At 54.3% G+C, this 21688-nt stretch overlaps 1 protein-coding gene and 1 pseudogene across 37 annotated transcripts in view; one reads left to right on the top strand and one right to left on the bottom strand.

The window, feature by feature from the left end:
• Positions 1–3017: 3017 nt before the first annotated feature.
• Positions 3018–3978, top strand: LOC106997917 (uncharacterized; annotated as a pseudogene).
• A 2751-nt stretch (positions 3979–6729) lies between these two features.
• CPNE5 (copine 5) overlaps positions 6730–21688 on the bottom strand; it is a 96313-nt gene continuing 81354 nt past the window's right edge. For 14 of the 37 annotated variants that reach the window (XM_078000082.1, XM_015136254.3, XM_028847617.2 and 11 more), the window contains 8 exons: positions 18894–18955; positions 14126–14172; positions 12307–12488; positions 11311–11438; positions 10973–11075; positions 10185–10242; positions 9609–9682; positions 6730–8416 (listed from right to left, as the gene is read on the bottom strand). In XM_078000082.1, the coding sequence (XP_077856208.1) occupies positions 8198–8416; positions 9609–9682; positions 10185–10242; positions 10973–11075; positions 11311–11438; positions 12307–12488; positions 14126–14172; positions 18894–18955 (873 nt within the window). In that variant the 3' untranslated portion in view covers positions 6730–8197. Of the gene's footprint in view, positions 8417–9173; positions 9683–10038; positions 10445–10972; positions 11076–11310; positions 11439–12306; positions 12540–14125; positions 14173–18845; positions 18956–21688 lie in introns of those variants that run through there. The other 23 variants (XM_078000069.1, XM_078000070.1, XM_078000071.1 and 20 more) reach the window with 9 other exon arrangements.

The following is a 21688-nucleotide window of genomic DNA, read 5'->3' as shown; positions in this document are numbered from 1 at the left end:
CAATCTTGGCTCACTGCAACCTCTGCCTCCTGGGTTCACGCCATTCTCCTGCCTCAGCCTCCCGAGTAGCTGGGACTACAGGCGCCCGCCACCACGCCCGGCTAATTTTTTGTGTTTTTAGTAGAGACGGGGTTTCACCATGTTGGCCAGGATGGTCTCGATCTCCTGACCTCATGATCTGCACACCTCAACCTCCCAAAGTGCTGGGATTACAGGCGTGAGCCACTGCGCCCGGCCCTCTAGCTGATTCTTTTACTGGGCGCTTCACTGATCCTTTTTTACCCCAATGTCTTCTCCCATCTCAGGTCCCCTCCCACAGCCCACAAGCCTACCCCTGAACTGAACAGTTTCTAGACTGTGGTGTGCTCAGAGAGAGAGAGAGGGGTGTGGGCTGGAGTGAGTGATGCTGGCCCTGGGTGAGGACGGGAGACAGGTCCTGTAGTTGCTAATGGCTCTTTCTCTGGGGCCCAGGGACCTGGCAGGCACCAACATCTCTGTCCTGTGGGCCAGGGAGTTAATGAGGCAGATAGGCAGGGTGTGATTCCTGGGAGAGGCAGTAGAGCAGACATAGCTCCTGTCGTTTGGGGGCCTGGTACAGGAGTGGCCCCCAGGCCTCCCCGTTTCATCTCAGCTCTGCTCTGGCCTCAAGCAACTCAGATTCCCAGGAGGTAGAGTTCTGGGAGAAACTCCACACTGCCCAGAACCCAGTTTTGGCTTTCTTGGGCCGGATCCACCTGCTGGGCAGGGCACAACTGTGCAAGGACCACCAGCCTTTCCTACTGTCAAAGGGCTCACAAGCCAGAGAACAGGACCCAGAAACCTCAGAGTAGCATACAGCAGGCAACGACAGCAGCAGGAGAAACTTGAGGTAGACTTCAGAGTGAACTTCCAGGCAAGTGGTGAGTTCTTGGGGCATGTCAGCCAAGGGGGCTCTGGCTTAGGCTTAGCCAGAGTCTGATTAAGAAAAGGAGGGTGGGACTGGGCTAAGGGGACTCAGGCTGCTGAGTGAGAAGGGAGGGCAGGGGGAGAGAAGGAAGGCTGGGCAGGAGCTCTAAGAGAAGAGGGCTTTTTGGAACTGAGGGGGAGCAGGGGCAGAATGACATCCCTCCTTTACCCAGTGCCTACCGCATGCCAGGCACTGTTCTGAGCACTTAGCTCTTGTTACTTCATTTAGCCCTCACACCATCAGGCGTGTTCCCCAATCTTACAGAAGAGGAGACTACTGCATAGGGAGGCTGAGTAACTTCTCCATAGTCACGTAGCAAGTAAGTGCTGGAAACGGTGTTAAACCCAAACGCCGGTACCCACAGATTTAGCCCTGAAGTTATGCAACTGTTTACAGGAAAATGCGGATGCTTCCGGGAAGCAGGGGCCAGGCCCCTGAAGCCTCGCATTGCTCCCTGCCAATTCCTCTCCAGTAATAGTCCGTGTCATTGGTGGGTGTGGACCAGGAAAAAGTGACAAAAAAGGCAGTGACAAATGCCAGGAAAGTGGCTGGAGGACAGCCTTCATCCAGGACAGGTCCTTCATTGCCCCTCCTCCTGCAGTCCCAGGAGCCGGTGGGACCTGGGAGGGTGGTCGACATCAGAATTCACAGACGCCCCCTCTCCAGTCTCTCCTCAGCTGCCCTCAGGCACGTTGCTGCCCTGGGGCCCCAGAGACCAAGCTAAGTCCCCCAGGCTGGGGCTCTGCAGGAGGGACTCAGAGACTCCTTCAAACCTGGCTTTGAGCCTGCAGGAGAAGGGTGTCTCCAGTCCCCACCCCAGTGTGGGAGAAAAGGGGCGGGCAACTCCAATGAGGACTCCTCTGCTGTGTCTTGTTTGCTGCTGGATTCCCGGAACCTGGTCCAGAGCAAATGCTCAGGAAATATGTACTGAGTTAGCAGGCAAGCCTCTCTCCAGCTAAAGCTCCCGGGCCCTGGCCTGGCCTGCAGGGCGGCCAGTGGTGACGTCAGCCACTGGGCTGACTCTAGTATGTCTACACTCCATCTTCCAGCCAGAGTCCTCCCAGTCGGGGGCTCCCCCTGCCCTTGACATGTGGGACACAGTGGGGGTGAGGAGAAAGGTCTGACCGCTGGGCGCAGACTCCCCCATCCTGCCAGGGGCCTGCACAGCATAACCTAGAGGGCAGTGATTCCCAAGCTGGTCTGCCCTTCGAATTATTTGGGGTCTTTCAAAAACGCCAAAGCCCAGACCAACTATGTCATGTCTCTGGGGGTGGGACGCAGGTTTCTGTATTTGTGAAATTCTCCAGGTGGTCCCAACTTGCAGAGACGCTTGGGAACCACTGGGAGGGGCTTCACACCTTCTCAAAGCCCTTTCAGACCCACTTTCCCATTTGAACCTCAGATTAAACCTGCTTGTTTCACAGGGCAGGGTTTTGTCAAAAAATAGACACGTGTGTGTATGTATGTATGCACATATGTATTTATCAGATTATGAAAGCAATGTGTACTCCTTGCAGAAATTTTAGAAGTAAATTTTAAAGAAGAAAATGAAAATTATCCTAGTCTTATCACTTATAACAGTTACTATCGACATCTGTTTTATTTCTTTTATTTCCTTGCTTTCTTACAGCTGAGGAAACTGAGGTAGATAAACATTAAGTAACTCTCCCAGGGGCCAGGGGGAGAGGCTTAGGCCTGTAATCCCAGCACTTTAGGAGGCTGAGGCATGAGAATCACTTGAACCCAGGAGGTGGAGTTTGCAGTGAGTCAAGATCTCGCTCCAGCCTGGGTGATAGAGTGAGACTCTGTTTCTAAATAAATAAATAAATAACTCCCAGGGTACTGGAGCTAGCAAGTAGCAGAGGCAGGATTTGAACCCAGGGCACTGATGGAGTCCATCCCATGGGGTTGTCATGAGGTCTGCAGGAGCTAATGTGTGCCAAGGACAGGCATGTATCTGGGCCCACTACATGTAGGGGTCTGTGAGAAAAGGAGGCTCAGCAGGAACGGGGAAGGCGGCCTCTGGGGCTGACTGGTTTCTACTTTGTCCTTGTGTGTCTGAAACAGGAGAATGGAGCCCAATGCCACGTTCGACATGCAGCTCACGGCCACACCTGAGTGACTGCTCCGACTCATCTTTGCCGGGGTCTGTGGCCTTGTCCTGCTGGTGGGGCTGTAAGCTAATGGGCTCATGCTGCTGGTGGTGGGCCGGGACCCGGGCGCCCCCCACCCGCTCCACGCCCTGACCCGAAACCTCATGATGAACATCACGCTATCTCACCTGCTCTTCGTGGCCTGCGTGGTGCCTGTGCTGCTGCTGAGCTTCCTGCAGCACGACTGGTGGCTGGGCCTTGCCATCTGCACCATTAGCCACCATGTTCTGCACCTTCTATAGCGTGGTGGCCACGGTTCTCCTGCACCACGTGGCTGTGGCCCTGCCTGACCTGGACTTCCCAGCTGGCTGGGGCAGCTGCTTGCTGCTCTGTGGGGCCATGTGGGCCCTGGGCCTTACTGCATCCCTGCCCGACTGGCTGTTCCAGAGGGTGGCAGTGGAGGAGGAGACAGTGGGGGCTCCCGAGACCCAGGCCTGCCTCTTGCTCCTGAGCCCTGCTGGGACCTCCTGCTACTACTTCAGCCTGCTGGGAGCCCTGGCCTTCCTGCCATGCATGCTGGGGCTGGGCTGCTCTTTCAGCCACGTGGGCTGGCTCCTATGGACACAGCCCGGAGGTCCCATGGGAGAGAGCATCCAGGAGCATCAAGAGAACACAGCCATGGGCCACCTGCCTGCCACACCGGCTGCTTTTGTGGCCTCCAGCCTCTGCACCTTCCTGGCCTACTCCAAGTGTGCTGTCAGCCCTATCCTCTGCTTCTACCTCTCCCGCCCCTTCTGGGCAGGACTCAGGGACCTCTTCTGCAGGCCGATGATGGCCAGGCATCCCAGAGATGTGGGAGTGGCAGCCACAGTGATGGTGACTGTCCAGCCTGGCCATGACAGGGCCCCAGGAGGCCTGTGGGGCCTGGCAGGGGTCTAAGAGTATAGGCTGATGGATGGTCTGAGACTCAAGGGAGATGGGAAGACCCTTAGGGGCCTGACAGCCCACCCCCTCTATTTTACCAGTGGAGAGACTGAGACCCAGCGGGCAGAGGGCCCAACCAAGGTCACAAGGCAACTAAATGGCTCAGTGAGAGCTCACATCTCTAGGTAACCAGGTGGATCCTCCCACTCCACCTTCAGGCTCAGATACCTGTAGGCTCCACTGCTCTCTAATTGTGTGACCCTGAGCCTCTGTGTCTCGGTGTTCTCATCTGGAAAATGGGATGACGATAGTACATACCTTCTTCACAGGGTTGTTATGAAGATGAATTTAAACACATGTAAAGTGCTTAGAAAGATGCTTAGTAAGTGCATATGTGTGCTGGTCATTGCTACTATTACTATTTTATTTGTATTAATTCAGGGGCATTTGAGGTGAGTGGACAAGAGGAAGGCAGAGGGGCTTCCAAAGGCAGAGAAGTGGGTGGAGAATGATCTGGGGGGTAATAGCCTACGGTCCTTAATCCTGAAGGCCAGGAGATTAAGTAGGGGGAGCAGAGGACCAGCCACAGCCTGGGTGGTGAGCTCAGAGGCGGGACAGCCTTTCCTCTCTCTGCCCACCCCTCCAGCTCTGTTCCACACACTCCTCAGTCCAATAGCGGGACAAAAATCCAGTCAACCATGCAGCCATGAGTCTGGGACTGCGAATGTCTGAAGCCCTCCTTTCTTCCCTGTGGCTTCTCTTCCTGAAGCACCTGGGGCAGGGATCCCTTTCAGAGCCCTTTTCTTCTCTCCAGAGCCCAATTTGAGGTCCCCATCTTTCCCACCCTCGGTGCCCTCCCTCTGGCCTGCTCAGGGCAGGCCTCAGTCTTCTGTGTTGGCCTGGAAACCCGGGAGATTGTCTCTACTGAAATTCCCAAGACAGCATGTTCTGCTTAGTGACAGTGTTACCAGCGAAACACACACACACACACACACACACACACACACACACACACACACACACACACAGACTCTGTGATACAAAGCTTGAGAAACGTTGGGTTGAACCAGAGCAAACTGGTCCCTTTGCTGTAGGACTTAACAGAGCCTTGAATACCCAAAAGGCCACTGAAACTCTCGAGAGGGAAGCACAGCAGGCAGGTTCCCAAGCTCCACGCCAGGGAGCCAGTGTTCTGTGGACCACACCTTGGGAAAGAATCCACTAGATGCTACGGTGTCGGGCACAGCAAAGATGCTCTTGGCGTCCTGTCCCGCCCCCAGCAGTGGCTCTGCGCCTCAGTCCCTCTGCCAGGCAAGCACCCTCTCCTGACACTTTCCCATGGCCCCTGTGGTGAGGTGACATGAGCTGCTGGTTATGGGAACTTCCCTCCTTCCAAGCTGTGACCCCACCCTGTTCCCACTCAAAGCGTATCAGAATGTAAGTCACAGGGGCATGTTAATTATAGGGACAACCGTGAATCAGCACCCATTTACTATAAAATCATAAGAAGTAAACAAGTCCCAAACTTTGGTATAATTAGTTCCAAATTTCTTGTGATGTTCAGGGTGGGAATGGCTGCCTGGAGGGCTAATCTGGGAACAGACTTGCCCAGAGAAGGGAGAAATCCCCTTTTGCTATGATCCCTGGTCCCTCATGGCCACAGGGATTTACATGTGAAGAGGAACAAGAGGAAAACAGTGTTTCTTGGGCACCTAAAATGCAGTGGGTCCTGGGTGCATGTCACGTACGTCATGTGCAACCTTATGTACTCGTCACTCTGGCCACGCGATGACCCTACAAGGGTGGGGGTGGGGGTGACGACCCCACTGCACAGGGGACGCCAGACTCCTCATGGCACAGTGACTCTGGTGCCCACAGATTACCCAGCCTCTGATGGCTTGGTGTCAGTACACCATGGTTGTAGGATTTCCTCGCTCACTGCCCGAGAGCAGGGGCACCCTTGAGGGTGCAATTCTGTGTGTGCATCTCCAGCATGGTCTCCAATGCCTGAGTGAGGCCAGGCACTCATGTTTGGTAAATACTTGTTGAGAGATGAGTGAATGAGTGATCAAATGCAATAAAGCAATCCATTTATTTTAGAGGAAATTCTGATGATGTTACTCACTTCTCTCACCTCCTCAATGGCTTCCCGTTTCACTCAGTAAATGCCAAAGGCCTCATCATGGCCTACACGGCCCACGCATTCTGGCTTCTTCACCTCTGCAACCCCATCTCTAGCACTTTCCCTTCCTGCACTCAGCTCCAGCCACACCTGCCCCGCTCTCCTGCAAACGCACCAAGGATGCTCCTACCACAGGGCCTTTGTACCTGCTGGTCCCTCTACTTAGAGCCCCTTTCCCGCAGATATCAGCGTGGCTCCCTGTCTCACTTCCTGGGGGTTCACCTCAACCATGACCTCCTCTGAGAGGCCCTCTCCAGCCACCTCATGGAACACATCACCCTCCTCCCTCATGTGTCTTTAGAACTCTTGCCACCACCTGAAATGATGTTACTAGCCTATTTATTGATGTGTTTGCTGTGTCTCTCCCATACTATCTGTGTGTGTGTTGTAAGCTCTGTGTGGGGACAGGGCCTGTGCTTTGTTCATGGCTGCATCCTCCATGCCTAGCACAGAGCGTGGCACGTGGCCTTTGCTTGTAAGTCCTACTGAATCAAACAATTGAAGGAAGCCACAGAGGAGAACATGGACCCTGTCAAACAGCAACGTCAGTGCTATTTTTCAGAGAAGAAAGAAAAACATCATGCTTTACTAAAAGAACCAAATTTACTTCAGTTTAAGGCAAATTCCACACAGAGACTGTCTCAGAGACGGGCACAGAACCAGACACCGTAGAAACACCACCACCATGCATGACAGGGAAGCAGAGGCAGGCAGAAGACGGGGGCCTGGCCCGCACCAGGCACGGAGAGGTCAGTGGGCTGAGGAGCTCCATGCGGCAACAGGGACTGGCATGCATGACCTGCTCCCTGAGTGGGCAAAGGCGGCTGGGTGGGCCCAGGAGGGAGATCCCCTTCTTCCCTACCTTTCCCACAGCAGGGGCAGCGCTCAGGCTCAGATGCCAGAGCCCAAGGCTGAAGGACTAGGGTGTGTTTGGGGTGATGGGATGGAACAGGGTGACACAAAAGCCAAGGCGGCCTCGGGTAGGGTCACATCAGTTAGAAGTAGGATGTGGGGGAGCTGGGCATGGGATGAATGACCCTCAGGATGTCAGATCTAAAGGAAAACGTGGGGCCATCTGGTCAACCCTCTTGTCATTGAGGGCCAAAAGGTAGAAGGGTCTTGCTTGGGTTCCCACATTAGGCAGTTGGGGGAGGCAGGGCTCAAACCCAGGGCTCCTGTCTCCTAGCCTCATGGGATACAGGGCAAAGAGCAGTGGCAGTGTGGGAGCATGGGGCTGAGCCACTCCTTACTCAGGCCTCCAGGTGGGCAGAGGCATGGGCACCGAGGGCCCTGGGAAGACTCTGGAGGGAGGAGGGGATTCCTGAAGCCAGGAGTCAACCGTGGAAGTGCCTGTGGGCCCACACCAGGGAGAGGCCTCCACAGGCTGTGTGTCTAGAACTTGCATTGTACTGAGCTCAAGAGGCACCAGAAAGGGCTCTGTGCTGAGCAGCCTCCACTTCAGGCCCATCACATGGCTGACGGTCCATGATTACAGCACCCCGTGGGTCCCCGGGGCTCCCAATGCATCCAGTGTCCCTGGGAGGGGGCACATGTTCAGGCCTTCCTGCAAACCCATCAGCTTCATGGGGTTCACTGGAAATTGGGCACAGGATAGACCACAGGGCGGGGGTCAGTGATAGTAGACACCATGGGTGGATGGGACGGAGATGGGGGGCTGGAGGAGGCCGACCCCAGGCTTCAGGGTGACAGGGAAGCAAATAGGATTGCCGGGGGTGGGCGACAGGGACCCCCAATCACCCCTATTGTTTACACCTTCCTGACTGGGCTAGAGCCAGGTACTGGTGAAGAAGAGAAGGGCTAGGTCCCTGTGTACCCCGCTGTCACCTGTGCGGCCCTAACTCCCTGGGTCTGGGCAATAAGTGAGGCCAAGAAATTGAGGAGGGGGTCTTCAGAAGTCCCACCCCTTGGCAGCCTCCCAGGCACACAGATGTCCCAAAGGCCGGGCAGGCCAACTTCGGGGAGTCTGGGGCCCCGGCCTCCTGTTCACCTGGCCTCTCCCAGGCCCCAGCCACCTGCCTGCTGAGACCAGGTTCAGATGTGTGTGTGCAGGGGGGACGCAGGGGGCGTGCGGGCTGGGGACTGCGAGGGCGAGTGGGTTGGTGCTGCGGGTGGGGGACGTGGGCGAATGCCCTGTGCCTTCATGTAGGACACCAGTTGGTCAGGGATCTCTGCCAGCACGTCTCGGGCCAGGCGGGCCATGCTCAGCACGTGGTTGCCTGTGCGGTCCACGTAGTCCCGGAAGGGTACAAACTGGCAAACGGGAGGGCAGGGTCAGGCAGTGCCTCCTGTGGGACCCTGGTCCCCAAAATCTCCAGGCCTGGGGTTGCATCCCCACCCCAATCCCAGCCTCTGCTCACTTGACTCAATCCCCCCATCTTTGTGAATGACCTGAGGGACTGTATCCCCCAACTCCCTGGGTTTGGGCAGTAAGTAACTACAGTCATAGTCACTATTCTTTCATTCACTTGACAAATACTGAGCCCTAGTCCACACCAGGACACACCATGGAACAAGATTCTCCACCTCGGCACTAAGCACAGCACTCAGTAGGTGCTTCCAAAATACCAACTGAATCCCTGACTTCTGGGGCATGTGCCCTCCTGGGTCTCCCCCGACCTGTCCAGCAGAGCCCTCTCTCTCTCTGGCCTCTCTTCATTCCTTTTCTCTCTGGGGCTAACCTGGCCAATGCCTAATGCCAGGCTTCTTCCCAGAGGGTGCCCTCCATCCTGAGCGCCTCCTCCGGTTCACTCCTGCCTCCAGGCCTTGGCATGGGCTGGTCCTGCCTCCCAGGTTGTCCTTGCTCTGGTTTCCAGCCTCCTGTGTTTGGTCTCCACCCCTGGGATACTGGGCCCCAATTTTTAAGACAAGGGGGTATGGAGGATGTCAGTTTTGTCTTCTACATCTCCTGAGCACTAGGGCCTCCTCTGCAGGGGATGAGTGGGGGAAGTGCTTGCGGAGGGTGCATTCTTCCGCGTGACTGCACGGAAATTCCCTGAGGACAAAGATCTTTCTGCTCATTATATTTGCATCCTTCATGGAGATGCTTACATTGATTCAGTTAACCAAGCAATGCCCATTCTTGGAGAAGGCTGCAGCAACGCTAAAGACACTGCCTCGGCCTTCAAGGGGCAGAAAAAAACAGAACGAGGCTGACCACAGAGGCCTGGGGGCTGAGGAAGGGCTGGCAGAGGGTTCTGGCCTCTGGCTGGGCACTCACAATGTTAGGAGTGTGTCCCAGGTGTGACAGAGAGGGGCCCAGCCCAGAGCACAGCATGGCTGAGGAGTGACTCCTACTCCCTTCGGTGACGACTGGGGCACTTTGGGGCTCTTGGTGCCTCCCTCCCAGGCCCTTCCCCAGGGAAGCCCCCAAAGGGGGTGTGAGGTCCGCCTGGCTAGAGGGACTCTTGAATTTCCCGTGGGGCAGGCAAAGTCTGGGCTTCACCTGGACAATGTCGCGTTCAGCCAGCTTCCCCCGGGAGGAGATCCGCACGTCGTCACCATCCAGCTCCACCATGGCTGTGAGGGGAGCAGTGTCATGGGGGGGGGTGAGATTAATGGTGGACCCCTGGGCCTGGCAGGAGAGTGGACTTGTCCTTCCATCCCGGGCCAATCTGGGGCTGAGACCATTGGCCCATGCCCCATGTTAGAGACGAGAAAACTGAGGCCGGGGCCAGTTTCACTGATCAGGTGAGCCTCTGACTTCGAGCCCAGTGCTTTGGCTCCCCACACTCCCCAGGATCCCAGGGCTGGAGGAGAAAGAAGTGACTTGGGGCCTCCTCCCCACAGCCTTGGGATGTGGGTGTGGGTGCACACCCAGATCTGACACACCCCTCGCTGCGCAAACAAACGCACCCCACACCCTGCACACTCACCCAGACACACACGCCCAGGCGGGAGCTCTTACTCTTTCGGGAGGGATCATTCCCAAGGGCCCGCAGCCTCTGGGGAAACATCTGGGGTGGGGGCAGGGGTACGTGGCTAGGGAAGGAAAGGAGGGGAGGGCAGCAGCTGGACTCACCGTCGAACTCTGCCTGGCCCACGCCGACGATAATGATGGACATGGGGAGCTTGGCAGCCTGGGAGACAGCATGGGGGGCAGGGGAAGGTTGGACCCATTTGGGACCCGGTTAAAAGGAAGGAGAAATCAGGGGCAGGGACAGGAAAGGGTGGGCAGAAAAGAAAAGGGAGAATGAACATGTAGAGACAGAGGAACACAGAAAAGGGGGGATGGGGGTAGGGAGAGGGAGGGCACTCAGATAAAAAGCAAGGGAAACCAGGCTGTGGCCCGGAGGAGAGAGGGAGGGTGGTGGGGGGAATGGGTCATAGGTCTGCTTTGGTGAGTCACCCCATCCCTTCTTACAGGGAGACCACTGGCTCAGAGAGCCATGTTCCTGGGCTTCCCCAACTCTGAGCCTCCCCTCCCACTCCCTTGACCTGGCCAGGTCGGCCTGGGGAAGGGGGAAGCAGTCCTAGAGATGGGTTAATGAGGGAGCCATCGGGGTCTGGGGGGAGTAGACAACCCACTGTGATTAAGAGGTGGGAACAGTGCTCAGCAGCCAGATCTCTCATGATCCGGGCACCCCTTCCACTTCCCAGAATCCACTATCCAGCACCGGACTCTGCAGCCAGAGGTCAGGAGGCGGACAAGGGCAGTGGGGCCCAGTGAGGGAGGGAAAGGAGAAGCCCCGCCCAAGTCACCTCCAAGCATTTCCCTAAAGTCAAGGAGGTAGGCACACTCCCAGGGTTCCCCTAAGGGGGAGGAAGACACCCCTCAAACTGCCTCCCCACTGCACACTCCTTGCTTACATTGACAATGGCCTCCTTGGTCTGCGCCATGTCCGAGATGACCCCGTCTGTGATGATGAGCAGCACCGAGTACTGGGAGCCGTCCTGCACAGCCGCTGCATTCCTGGGTGGGGCAGGCAGGGACTAAGGTCTGTCTGCCGGGCCTCTGGGCATGTTCCCCGCTAAACAAGGACCCTGAACACTTTGGAGGGTGACAGCTCTTGGGGGAATCTCTTCAGGGTCAGGGCTCCCTGAAAGGCAAGTGTGTGGGAAGAGACACCCCCTCCCCCCACCCAGAGGCAGCCAGTATGGAAACGGAGGCCTTGTGAGTGCCTGGAGGCGGTGGCAGTGGCACTCACCTGGCCACGTGGGTGACCACGGGGGCGAAGTTGGTGGGGCCGTACAGCTGCACCGTGCGCAGGCTGCGGTGGTAGGCCTCCAGGATGCCGTCGATGCCGCAGCACGAGGGATTCTCCTGGTTGCCATTCTAGGGGACAGAGGGCGGGGAGGCTGAGCCCAGGAAGGAAGGACGGGAGTGCGCAATGTGTGGGAACAGAGCCGGGTGGGGAGGTCAGCAGGCCTGGGCTCCCCCAGCTCTTCTCTGGTGTGGGGTGGCGGGGCAGGGGAGGGAGCTACCAGGGCCCATCTTGAAGCAGCACGTGCTTCAGGTGAGCTGGGTCCAAACCTGCTCCTTACCCAGCTCCGTGTACCTGTTCAGAGACGCCCCAAGATCCCTGGCTGCCTCCCTCAGGGAACCTTGGGTAAACCCACTCTGCCCAAGTGGGTCTGAGCAACTCAGGAAGGAGCTGTGGCTGATCTGTCCACATGCATACTGGGCCCAGCACAGCACCCTGCACCCTCAGGCATGGGAGGGACATCTGCTGTGCCTGAGTGTCCCCAGCTCATGGGAGCCAGGGAAAGGGGTGGCCTGTGCAGTCATCTCCACAGGGCCCAGGCCGCCCAGATGATGCCACGTTCCACATCACCCCGGGGATCCACCTCATCCCATCTCAGCACTGACTCAGGGATACCCAACCCACACCACCTTGTCCGCTTTGCTGGGGCCCTGAGGGATGGGTCAGCCACAGCTCGCCTCCACCTCCGCCTGCGTCTTGTCAGGAACAAGGAGGCCAGAGCCAGCTATGGGCAGGCACTTCAGATGTGGAGGGGCAGCATCTGTGATCAGGGAAGGGGGTGGGTTTCTGGAGCCCCCTACACACAGCAGGCAGTCTACCCCCACTGAGGCTGAGCCTTAAGTCCCTGGGCTCAGAGGAAGGGAAATGTCCCCCCACCCCCAGCTTGTCACCACACCCCCAGCCTGGTCAGTCCTCTCTCCCACCAGCGGGACCTCCTACCAGCGGGAACTCATGGGACACCCTGCCATCGGGGGGCAGCTTGGCCCCGAAGCCCAGGGCAGGGAACATCTTGTCGCTGTCATAGTGCTGGATGATCTCTCCGACGGCGGTCAGGGCCAGCGCGTAGGCATTCAGCTGGTAGGGACTCATGTAGTGCAGGGATGTGGACTGTGAGGGGTTCCCTGCAATACAGGACATGGGAACCTTTGACCATCTGGACCCACCAAGTCACCCTGGGTTCAGAATGAAGAAGGGGGTGTCCAAGGGCACCCCTAACTTTTATTAATCCCTGACTCCTCTCTTTCTTTCATATCCTATATTAAATCCTTCAGCAAAACAGATCCGGAATCCCTCCTCATTCTCTCCTCCTCCCCATACCACCATACTCTTGCTTATAGGATGCAGCAGTTTCCTAACTGATCTCCCCGCTTCCTTCTGCCCTTGTGCCTCCAGCCCATACCCAGCACGGCAGTGACTGAGCCTATCCGCCTCAGAGAGATCATGCCTCTCCTCTGCCCAAAACGCTCAACGCTTCCACCTCCCGCAAAATGAAACCCAAAGTCCTCACGAGAACCCGCAAGGCACACATGAGCTGGCCTCCAGGTCATCTCCTACCCTCCTCCCTGTCACTCACCAGTCCCAGCCTCACCAGCCCCTCGCCATTCCCACCTCAGGACCTTGGCAATGGCTGTTCCCTCTACCTGGGACACTTTTCCCCAGATGTCCACATGGCCTGCTCCTTGGCCTCTTCAGGTCTCTGCTCAAGTGTCACCTCCTCAGTGTGATCTTTTCCAAGCAGCCTATTAAAAATTACAGCCTCCCCCAATCCTTCCTATCCTTCTTCCTGGCTTGATTTCCCCCCCAGAGCCCTCTTCACTATGAATATAGTCTATATTTAACTTATTTGTTCATTGATGAGAGGGAGTACAGCACAGATTGCCAAGATACCAATCCTATCTACCTCCTACTAGCTATGTGATCTTGGGTAAGTTCCTTAACCTTAGCCTTAGTCTCTTCACCTAATGACAGCAATAATAGTTCCTACTTCATAGGATTGATGTGAGTATTAAACAGGTGCTATCAATATTATGATAATGATCCTCAGTGTTATTATTACTAAGGCCCCTCCCGGCTCTGATTGCCCAGTGCTCTATGATGCTAGGACCTACAGCTATAAGAGGGGCTCCTGACACCTGTTAAGGGCAGGACCTGGGCATTTTTGATTGGCGCAAAAATGAGCACTGAGCACCCCTAATAGAGTCTACAGCCCAAGGAAGGTTGTGATGTTTCTAATCATGTGAGGTTTGGCACTGTGATTGCTCCTAGTGACCCAGCCACAGGCTGACACTGGAGAAATTGGGAGGAGGGAAAGAAGCCAGGGCAGCCCCAGCCAGGTAAAGACCGGGGTCCCTGGGCTGGATCCTGCCTCCCTGAACATCACAGAGCTCAGTCTTGGCTGTGGTTCTCCACTCCAGCCTGTGGGTTGGACTGCACAGAGGAGCTGAGATTTGATCCCGGGGTAAAACATCTCCAGGGCTCTCCATAGGCCCAGAGTACACACAACCCCATTCCTCCAGGGAGACTGGGTGTTCCTCAAGGACAAGGCTGTGGTTCAGAGCCCAGATTTATGTCAGTGGTCCAACCTGGGGATACCTCTGCCATCTTGGTTGTATCTTTGGTCCTCCAGACCTAGGTACCTCCTCTTTGGTGAGGAAGAGGCCAGAGAGTATGAGGATCATGGTCCCAGCCAGGGCCAGACACCACAGCCCTTAAAAGTTCTCTCCTCCCACCCTGCTCTTCTGCCCATCCCCCAACTCACCATTGGAGGCAGTGAAATCAATGGCCACAGTGAAGTTGATCTGGGTCCTAGAAGAGGGAGAACAGCAGGGGAGTCACCTGAGGGAGGCAGGGCTGTAGGAGAGGGGACAGTGCTAGACACTGGCTACCACCCTGGCTCTGCTGCTTGCCAGGTATGTGGCCTTGGTGAAGTCACTCATCTCTTTCTAGTTCTGGAGTGCTGAGATAGTAATGCCAGCTATGCTCCCCTAAAAGGGTTAATGAGCATCAGAAGAGTTAGGCAGCAGGAAAGCTCTTTGAAGATGATTGTGTTCTGTGTGGGCATGCGGCTATGATCACTTACTTCCTCCACAAACCCTGCCCCCTGGGCCCACCTGAGCAGGCTGGGTGAGGTTGAGTCTCATTGGATTGCTGGCTCAAATTTGGAGTGAGATTCGGGACAAAAACTCATTTGACAAAAAAGAGATTCAAATAGACATTATGCATCTCCTAGAGAAAGTATAGAATACCACCCATGAAGTTGTCTTACCAAAAAATTGAACCTGATTCTGATTGAGGCTCCAGAGCTGTCTAGTCAGTTACAGGAAATACAGGGGACAGAGGAACACATTAAATGACACCACAGAAGATGCAGCCAGCAAAATCCAGTCTTTGGGAAACTCTGTAGAAGCACTACCAGAGTCAGCAGCAGCACCATCTCCTGGGAATATGCTGGGCCTCTCAGACTCCATGTAGCTCTCCTGAATCTTTTTTTTTGAAAAGAGGTCTTGCTCTGTCACCCAGGCTGAAACGCAGTGTCATGATCACAGCTCACTTCAGCCTCAACCTCCTGGACTCAAGCAGTTTTCCCACCTCAGCCTCCTGAGTAGCTGGGACCACAGGCACACACTGCCACACCTGGCTAACTTTTTTATTTCTTTTTGTAGACATGGGTCTCATTATATTGGCCAGCCTGGTCTTGAACTCCTGGGCAAAAGCAATCCTCCTGCCTCAGCCTCCCAAAGTGCTGGGATTACAGATGTGAGCCACCACATCTGGCTGAATATTAGATTCCCTTGGTGGGGTACAGGAATCTGTGTTAGCAAGCCATTCAGGTGCTTGGGGGGAATTAATAGATGAAAAGACAATTAAGAGATCAACCTACCAATCACAGCCTATGGCTCTTGCCTGGATTTCTGACTCAAACAAACCAATTTTAAAACTATAAGATAATTGGGGAAATATAAACACTCACTAGATATTTAGTATTAAGGAATTGTTAATTTTTTAGGTGTGGTTATGGTATTGTGGTTATGTTTTATAAAGAGAGAGTCCTTATGTTTTAGAGAGACATCCTAAAGCATTTGGGGATAAAATATGATGGCTGGGATTTACTTCAAATTGTATATTAGGAGGCTGAGATGGGAGGATCAATTGAGACTAGGAGTTCAAGGCCAGCCTGAGCAACATAGTGAGACCTCAAAAAAAAAAAAAAAAAACCCACTAAAATAAAAAAGAATAATAAATAACTGAATGAAGGGGAGAGTGCACAAAACAAGACTGGCTATGATGTGGTAATGGCTGAAACTGGGTGAAGGTTACTTGGGGGTTGATTATACCTTTTCTCCACATTTGCATGTGTTTGACGTTTTCTATAATAAAAAGTTAGGTTTTGAGGATTCAGATTCAGGGTTGAGACTTTCTGAGGGCTTGGCCATTCCAGGTTCTGTGCCGGGTCCAAACAGAACAAAGCTGACAAACACAAGTCCCTGATAAAGTCTAGTCTTATGGTTCTCACATGGCAGTGAGCATAGAATCACCAGGGATGCTTGCTGAAGAAGATTCCAGGGCTCCACCCCAGAAATGCCAACTGAGTTGGTCTGGAGTGGCGCCCAGAATCTGCCTCTTGAACAAACGTCCACTGCCTTCATCCAGGGATTACGAGGACAAGAGGCTGGGATCACATTGGGGGAAACTCCGTTCTAGTAATTCTGTTGGGACCATGGATGATGTAAGATCAGGTAGGCCTCACCTCACTTGCATTTAGCAGAAGGTGCCTATCAGAAACCACAGCTCTGTCAGCAGAAGGTCCCTATCAGAAACCACCTGATCACAGCTGAGCTGCTGCTCATGGAACCCTTACCCCCAGGGAAATGTCAAGGACATGGTTAGCAGGAGACCCAAGCCAGGGTCTGCTGACCACAGACAGTCATCTCCACCCTCTTTACCCTCTTCTGCTGGCTGAGGGCAGAGCATCCAGAGGATTCCAGGCAGTAGGAGAGAAGGAGCCACAAGCTAGCAAGAGCCTGGGTTCCTGAATGACTGCGTGGATCATCTCCCCACCCAACCCTGCCATCCCACAGATGAAAAACAGACCTTTATTTGTATGAAGGCTTAAGATTAGGGAATTATGTGTTACAGCAGTTGACCTACCATACTCATCTGCTGTTCGTTGTCACCTTTCAGTGTGGAATATAGAACACATGCCTTTGTTAGAGGTAGGGAGACATTTGGAGGGTCAAAGTCCTGCTCCCAGGGCCACTCTTGGGAGGATGATTCTGGGCTGTGGGACTATACTGGAAGGACACTGTTGGACTGGCTCTTCCAAACACAAGGTGAGGGGAAAGGCAGGCCTTACTCTAACTAGTCCTCCCCTGCTCTGGGTTCTGAAAAGCCTTGGGAAAGGAAGCAATTGGAAAGCAGATACTCTTGTGGGAAAATTACTCGCAGCAGCCTAGTCTCTCCTGCCTAAGAGTAGAATACAGGCTGCTGAGCAACCAGCTCCTCCTCTGACGGTGAGGCCAGGGTACCCATACCCTTCCTCCTGGGTCCAGGTGGCAGGTGAGGGAGGCCAGGGAGGAGAGGATCCCTAGACATCAGCTTCCTGCCCAGGCATGCATGCCAGGCTCTCAGTCCCTGCAGCCAGCTCCCTCACTCAGGTTTTCCAGAGAGTTTAAAGAGAGGGCTGGCTCTGGGGCTACAATCTGCCCAGTATGGGTGGCACCAGCTTAGCTCAGCCTCTGAGGGCTCCTTTTCCATGAAACCTCACAGCATCCAGCCCTTTAACTCATCAGCCTCCATCTTCATCCCACCCCACCTGCTAACTGCGAGTCAGGCAGCCAAGACTGAGTCATTACTATAGAATGAAAGGCAGCATGTTATGAGAGAAGGAACCCTGCCACCATCTAGGCGTGTAGCTTCAGGCAAGCTCTGTAAAATGGGGATAACTGTCCTGATCCTGCCCACTGTGTTCTGTAAGTTGGGGGTACTATGCAAATGAGAAAAATAAACAGGATGGGCTCACGCCTGTACTCCCAGCACTTTGGGAGGCCAAGACAGGTGGATCACCTGAGGTCAGGAGTTTGAGACCAGCCTGACCAACATGGTGAAAGCCCATCTCTACTAAAAATACAAAAATTAGCCGGGGGTGGTGGTGTGTGCCTATAGCAGCCCCAGTTACTCTACTTGGGAGGCTGAGGCAGGAGAATCTCTTGAACCCGGAAGGCAGAGGTTGCAGTGAGCCGAGATTGTGCCACTGCACTCCAGTCTGGGTGACAGAGCAAGACTCTGTCTCAAAATAAAATAAAATAAAATAAAATAAAATAAAATAAAATAAACATAAATAAAAATAAACAGGATGAGGGGTGTTTGAGACTTGCCAGGTGCTATGGACTGTAAGGGGTGGCTGCTTATGGGATTGAGAGGGAAGCAATTTTGATGGGGGAAGAGTACAAAGGCAGGGTCTGGAGTCAGCCCAGAGGAGGGGCAGGTAAGAGCAGAGGAGCCCCTGGGTGACTGGAGGCAGGGTGTGTGCTCAGTGGGTAGGAGGAGAGCTTGCAGAGACTACAAGCTCAAGGCAGCAGGGAGTGGTGTCATGGGAAAGTGAGTGTGGCTTCCCAGGACCTGACTTCTCTGCCCTGGAGAACCAGGCAGCCAAGGGCCCGCTTGGCTGGGATGAGCCTTTGGCAGCTGCTTCTGCCTGTCTCCTTTCCAGACAGGTGCAGTCACTCACCTGCGGGCTCTTGGCTGCCCACGCCCTGACCTGGCACCTGTCCTGGCAGGGAGCACGCTGGGTAGGCTCTATCCTTAGAGCCAGGCTCTTTCCATGAGCTGCTGGCTGGAGCCTCCTGGCTCCCCCATCTGTCTGGGCCTAGACACTGTCCCTGGTGGTTCTTTCTGCTCCTTAAACTCGTGTTTGACCACCTGCTGTCCCCAGGACCAACCCTTGGCTTATCCCCAATCCTACTGCCCTTACAGGGCCCTAGTAACAGTGAGCAGGTCAATCATGGTCCCCTCCCCCAACCAGACAGATCAGAGGTGTCAGAAGCTCAGAGCTGGAAGGAACCTTAACACTTAACTACTCTGTTCTCTTTGTGTACAGAGGAGGAAACTGATACCCAGAGAGGCAAAATGACTCGCCCAAAGGAACCCCGCAAATTAATGACAAAGAGGGTTCTAGAGCCTGGGCCTTCTGACTCCTATTGCAGGGTTCTTTCTACCTCCCCAAGTCCTTGGCTCTCTGTCACGGAGTCCCTACCAGCTCCAGGTCCGGTCTCTGCATGGAGACCTGACATGACCCAGGCCAGCCTCCTTGGCTCAGGAGTTCCCTCCAAGCTGCTCGGGATCTGGGGATGTGCAGGGCTCTGGGTGAGTTGTCTCAGCCCAGACACCAGGGTTTGCTCAGAGCCCAGCACTGCAGCCTTCAACCAGGGCTTTGAAGAGGCCAGGGTGGGGCCAGAGCTGGTCCTGTCGGTGTGTGGGGCCCTTTCCCTCTCCCCAAGGCCCATGAAATTGGCTGTATCTCTTCTCACCCTCCTTTGATGTAGTCAAGGAAGGTGCACTCTGACTCCACAGCAAAAGAAAGCAGGGTGACCTTGAAAACAAAAGGGAGCTTAGTCAGTGGGGAGCCTGGGGTCAGGGGAGATGGGTTACGATTCGAGAGCTGACATTGACAAAACACTCGGCATGTGCCAGTTTTGCATGCATGATTGCATGCACTGCCCACACCACCCCATGAAGTACTATTATTATCCCCACTTTATAGCCAAGGAAACTGAAACTCAAAGAGGTGACGCAATGTGCCCAAGGACACTGCCAGGGCAGAAAGGAGATCTGAAACCAGGGTGTGTCTGACTTCAGAGCCTGCACTCTTGACCTGGACGGAAGGGTCCCATCTGTGTCAGTGGAGCTGGAGTCCAAGCCACGGGCATTAGTTTCCTCTAAGTGGGCACTGGCTCTCCAGCCCCAGGGGCCTGGGGTGGGGTGTGGAGGACAAGGGGGCCCTCCTGACATAGGCCTAACAAACTGCCAGTGCTGACCAGCTTCAGGCTTCCATGTGCCTAGAGCTATTAGTCCTGAAATGTGCCTCTTTGGATTGTGCTTATCTTAAATCTTACTGGTCCCATCTCATTCCTCTGAGACCCAAGACCCTCCCTCATAAGCAGCCCATCCTTTCCCCAGAGGTAACTGACCACCCCAGGCCCCCTCCCCCAAGCAGAGGCCTTTTAACCTATGCCCTGGCAAAGTTAGCTTTGGCTTTGCCAAGACAGGCAGCTACCTGGCAGCTCAGTGTCATAACAATTTAGAATCAAGGAGACAAATGAAAGCCTGGCATCCTAGGCCAATTAAATGAGGCAAGATTAGGGCAGAGGATGTTTCACCTGTGTAAGAGAACGAACTCCTATCCGGTAGTTTGAGAGCCCCCTATTCATGAAGATTCAGCCGTTTTTACAGGCTCACTGGGAGGGCCAGGTGAGAGCACCACCCTTACTTGGCAGTAAGACCCCCACCTACTGCGGTTAAGGTGTTAGGCACCTGGATGAACTGCAGGCCTCCTTCCAAGTGTGGCAGCTCAGACTCACTAGGAGTGAACCATGGCAGTGGCTTCAACCCTGACTGATGACCATGAGATGCCCTGGGGAGCTCTTAGATCATCCTGCAGCCCAGACCCATTATAGCAGAGTTTCTGGAGCTGCATGAACGTTTCAGAGATCTTTTTATTTTTAGCTCTTCACGTAAGTCTAATCTGCATGGAATGACCACTCCCTATTCCAACCCTCAGGATGAAGCAATGCCCTAACAGCCCTAACCATGCAGGTTCACCCAGGTGCTCTCAGGGTGAAAGCAGACTTTCCCCTCCTCAAAGTGTAGTGTCCCTAGACCAGCAGCATCAGCATTACCTCGATGCCAGGTAGAAAGGCAGAAATGCAGATTCTTGGCATTTTCACAAGATCCCCAGGGGATTCTGTGGACCGTAAGTAAGGGATGAAAGGCCCACTAAACACAGATTCCTGGGCCTCCTAAAGTGGAATCCCAGGGAACTGGCCTGGGTGTCTGTATTTCAACAAGCTTTCTGCATCCTGGGTGATTTTTCCTGGTGAAGATAGGGAAATGCTAGAGTAAAGGAAAGTCAAGAGACCTGGGCCTAGTCAAGAGACAAGGACCCGCTCTGTCTCCAACTCACTGTGTGACCTGGGACAAATCACATGTCCTCTCCAGGCCACAGTTTCTTCATCTCTAAAGTAAGAAGGCTGGATGAGATCAGTGGTTTTTGAATCTTTTTATTCCCAGCTGGGGAATGCTGGGGGTGCTGTCTTTCCTAGGGGAATTTGGGAAGCTGTGGGAGAGTTTTAGGGGTTCTCATAATGACTAGGACTCTACTGGTAGCTATGGGCAGCGGCCAGGGGTGCTAAACATCCTGTGAGATGAATAATTTCCCTGCCTCAACGCTGACAGCATCCCCACTAAGAAACGCCGCAGCCTGGGACAAAGGAAATATGATTCCAAGCCCCAGTCTGTGAAGCAGTTACAATCAAAGAAATGGTGTTCAGTCCCCTTCGAATGAGCAGAGTAATTTTACAGTTCACAAGCCTGCATCTCCCATGTGTCTGTCACAGCTGCCCTGTGCAGTGGCAAGGTGGGGATAATTTATTAGTCCCACTTTACAGACAGAGAAAATGAGGTTCCTCAGAGGAACCCCAGAGCTCCCGAAGACCTCTTCTAGGTCTGGAGATACAGTCTGCCTGACTCAAATGCCCAGGCTTGGCTGCACTAGCCATGGGCCTCTAGAGTGAGGAAGGAACACAGAGAGGATGAACTTGGGTGTGTTTGCACAGCAGAGACAGTGGCTTGTTCTAGAAATGCACTGTGAGCTCCACTTCAGGGCCTTTGCACGTGCTGTTCTCTACAGCAGGAATGCTGGAATTCCCTTTTCCCGGTATCCTCAATACTTCCTCCATTGCCTGTCCCTTTACCCTTTATACTTTTTCCATAGCACTCATGATCAACTGACACACACAGGCGTGTGTGTGTGTGTGTGTTTGTTCTCTGTCTCCCCCCACTAGAATATAAGCACCAGGGATTTGGGTCTGTCTTGTTTCCAGCTGTGTCCGATGTGCCTAGAACAGTGCCTGGCACACAGTAGCACTCAGTAAATATTTGTTGAATAAACATATGAATGTCCTGAAGACCAGCCCCCAGAAGCCACTAGGCTGGCGTGTCATCCCAGGAAATGTCATCCCACGGTTAAGCAGGGGCAGCGCCCGTAGCAGCTGCCAGCTCTGGAGTGAGATGTCATGTTGACTCCCGTCTCTACCACTTTCTAGCT

Source organism: Macaca mulatta, chromosome 4 (genome assembly GCF_049350105.2).
Source record: "Macaca mulatta isolate MMU2019108-1 chromosome 4, T2T-MMU8v2.0, whole genome shotgun sequence".
Classification (NCBI taxonomy): Eukaryota; Metazoa; Chordata; class Mammalia; order Primates; family Cercopithecidae; genus Macaca; species Macaca mulatta.
The sequence above is the reverse complement of the archived record's forward strand: the minus strand, read 5'-3'. Positions and strand labels throughout refer to the sequence as shown.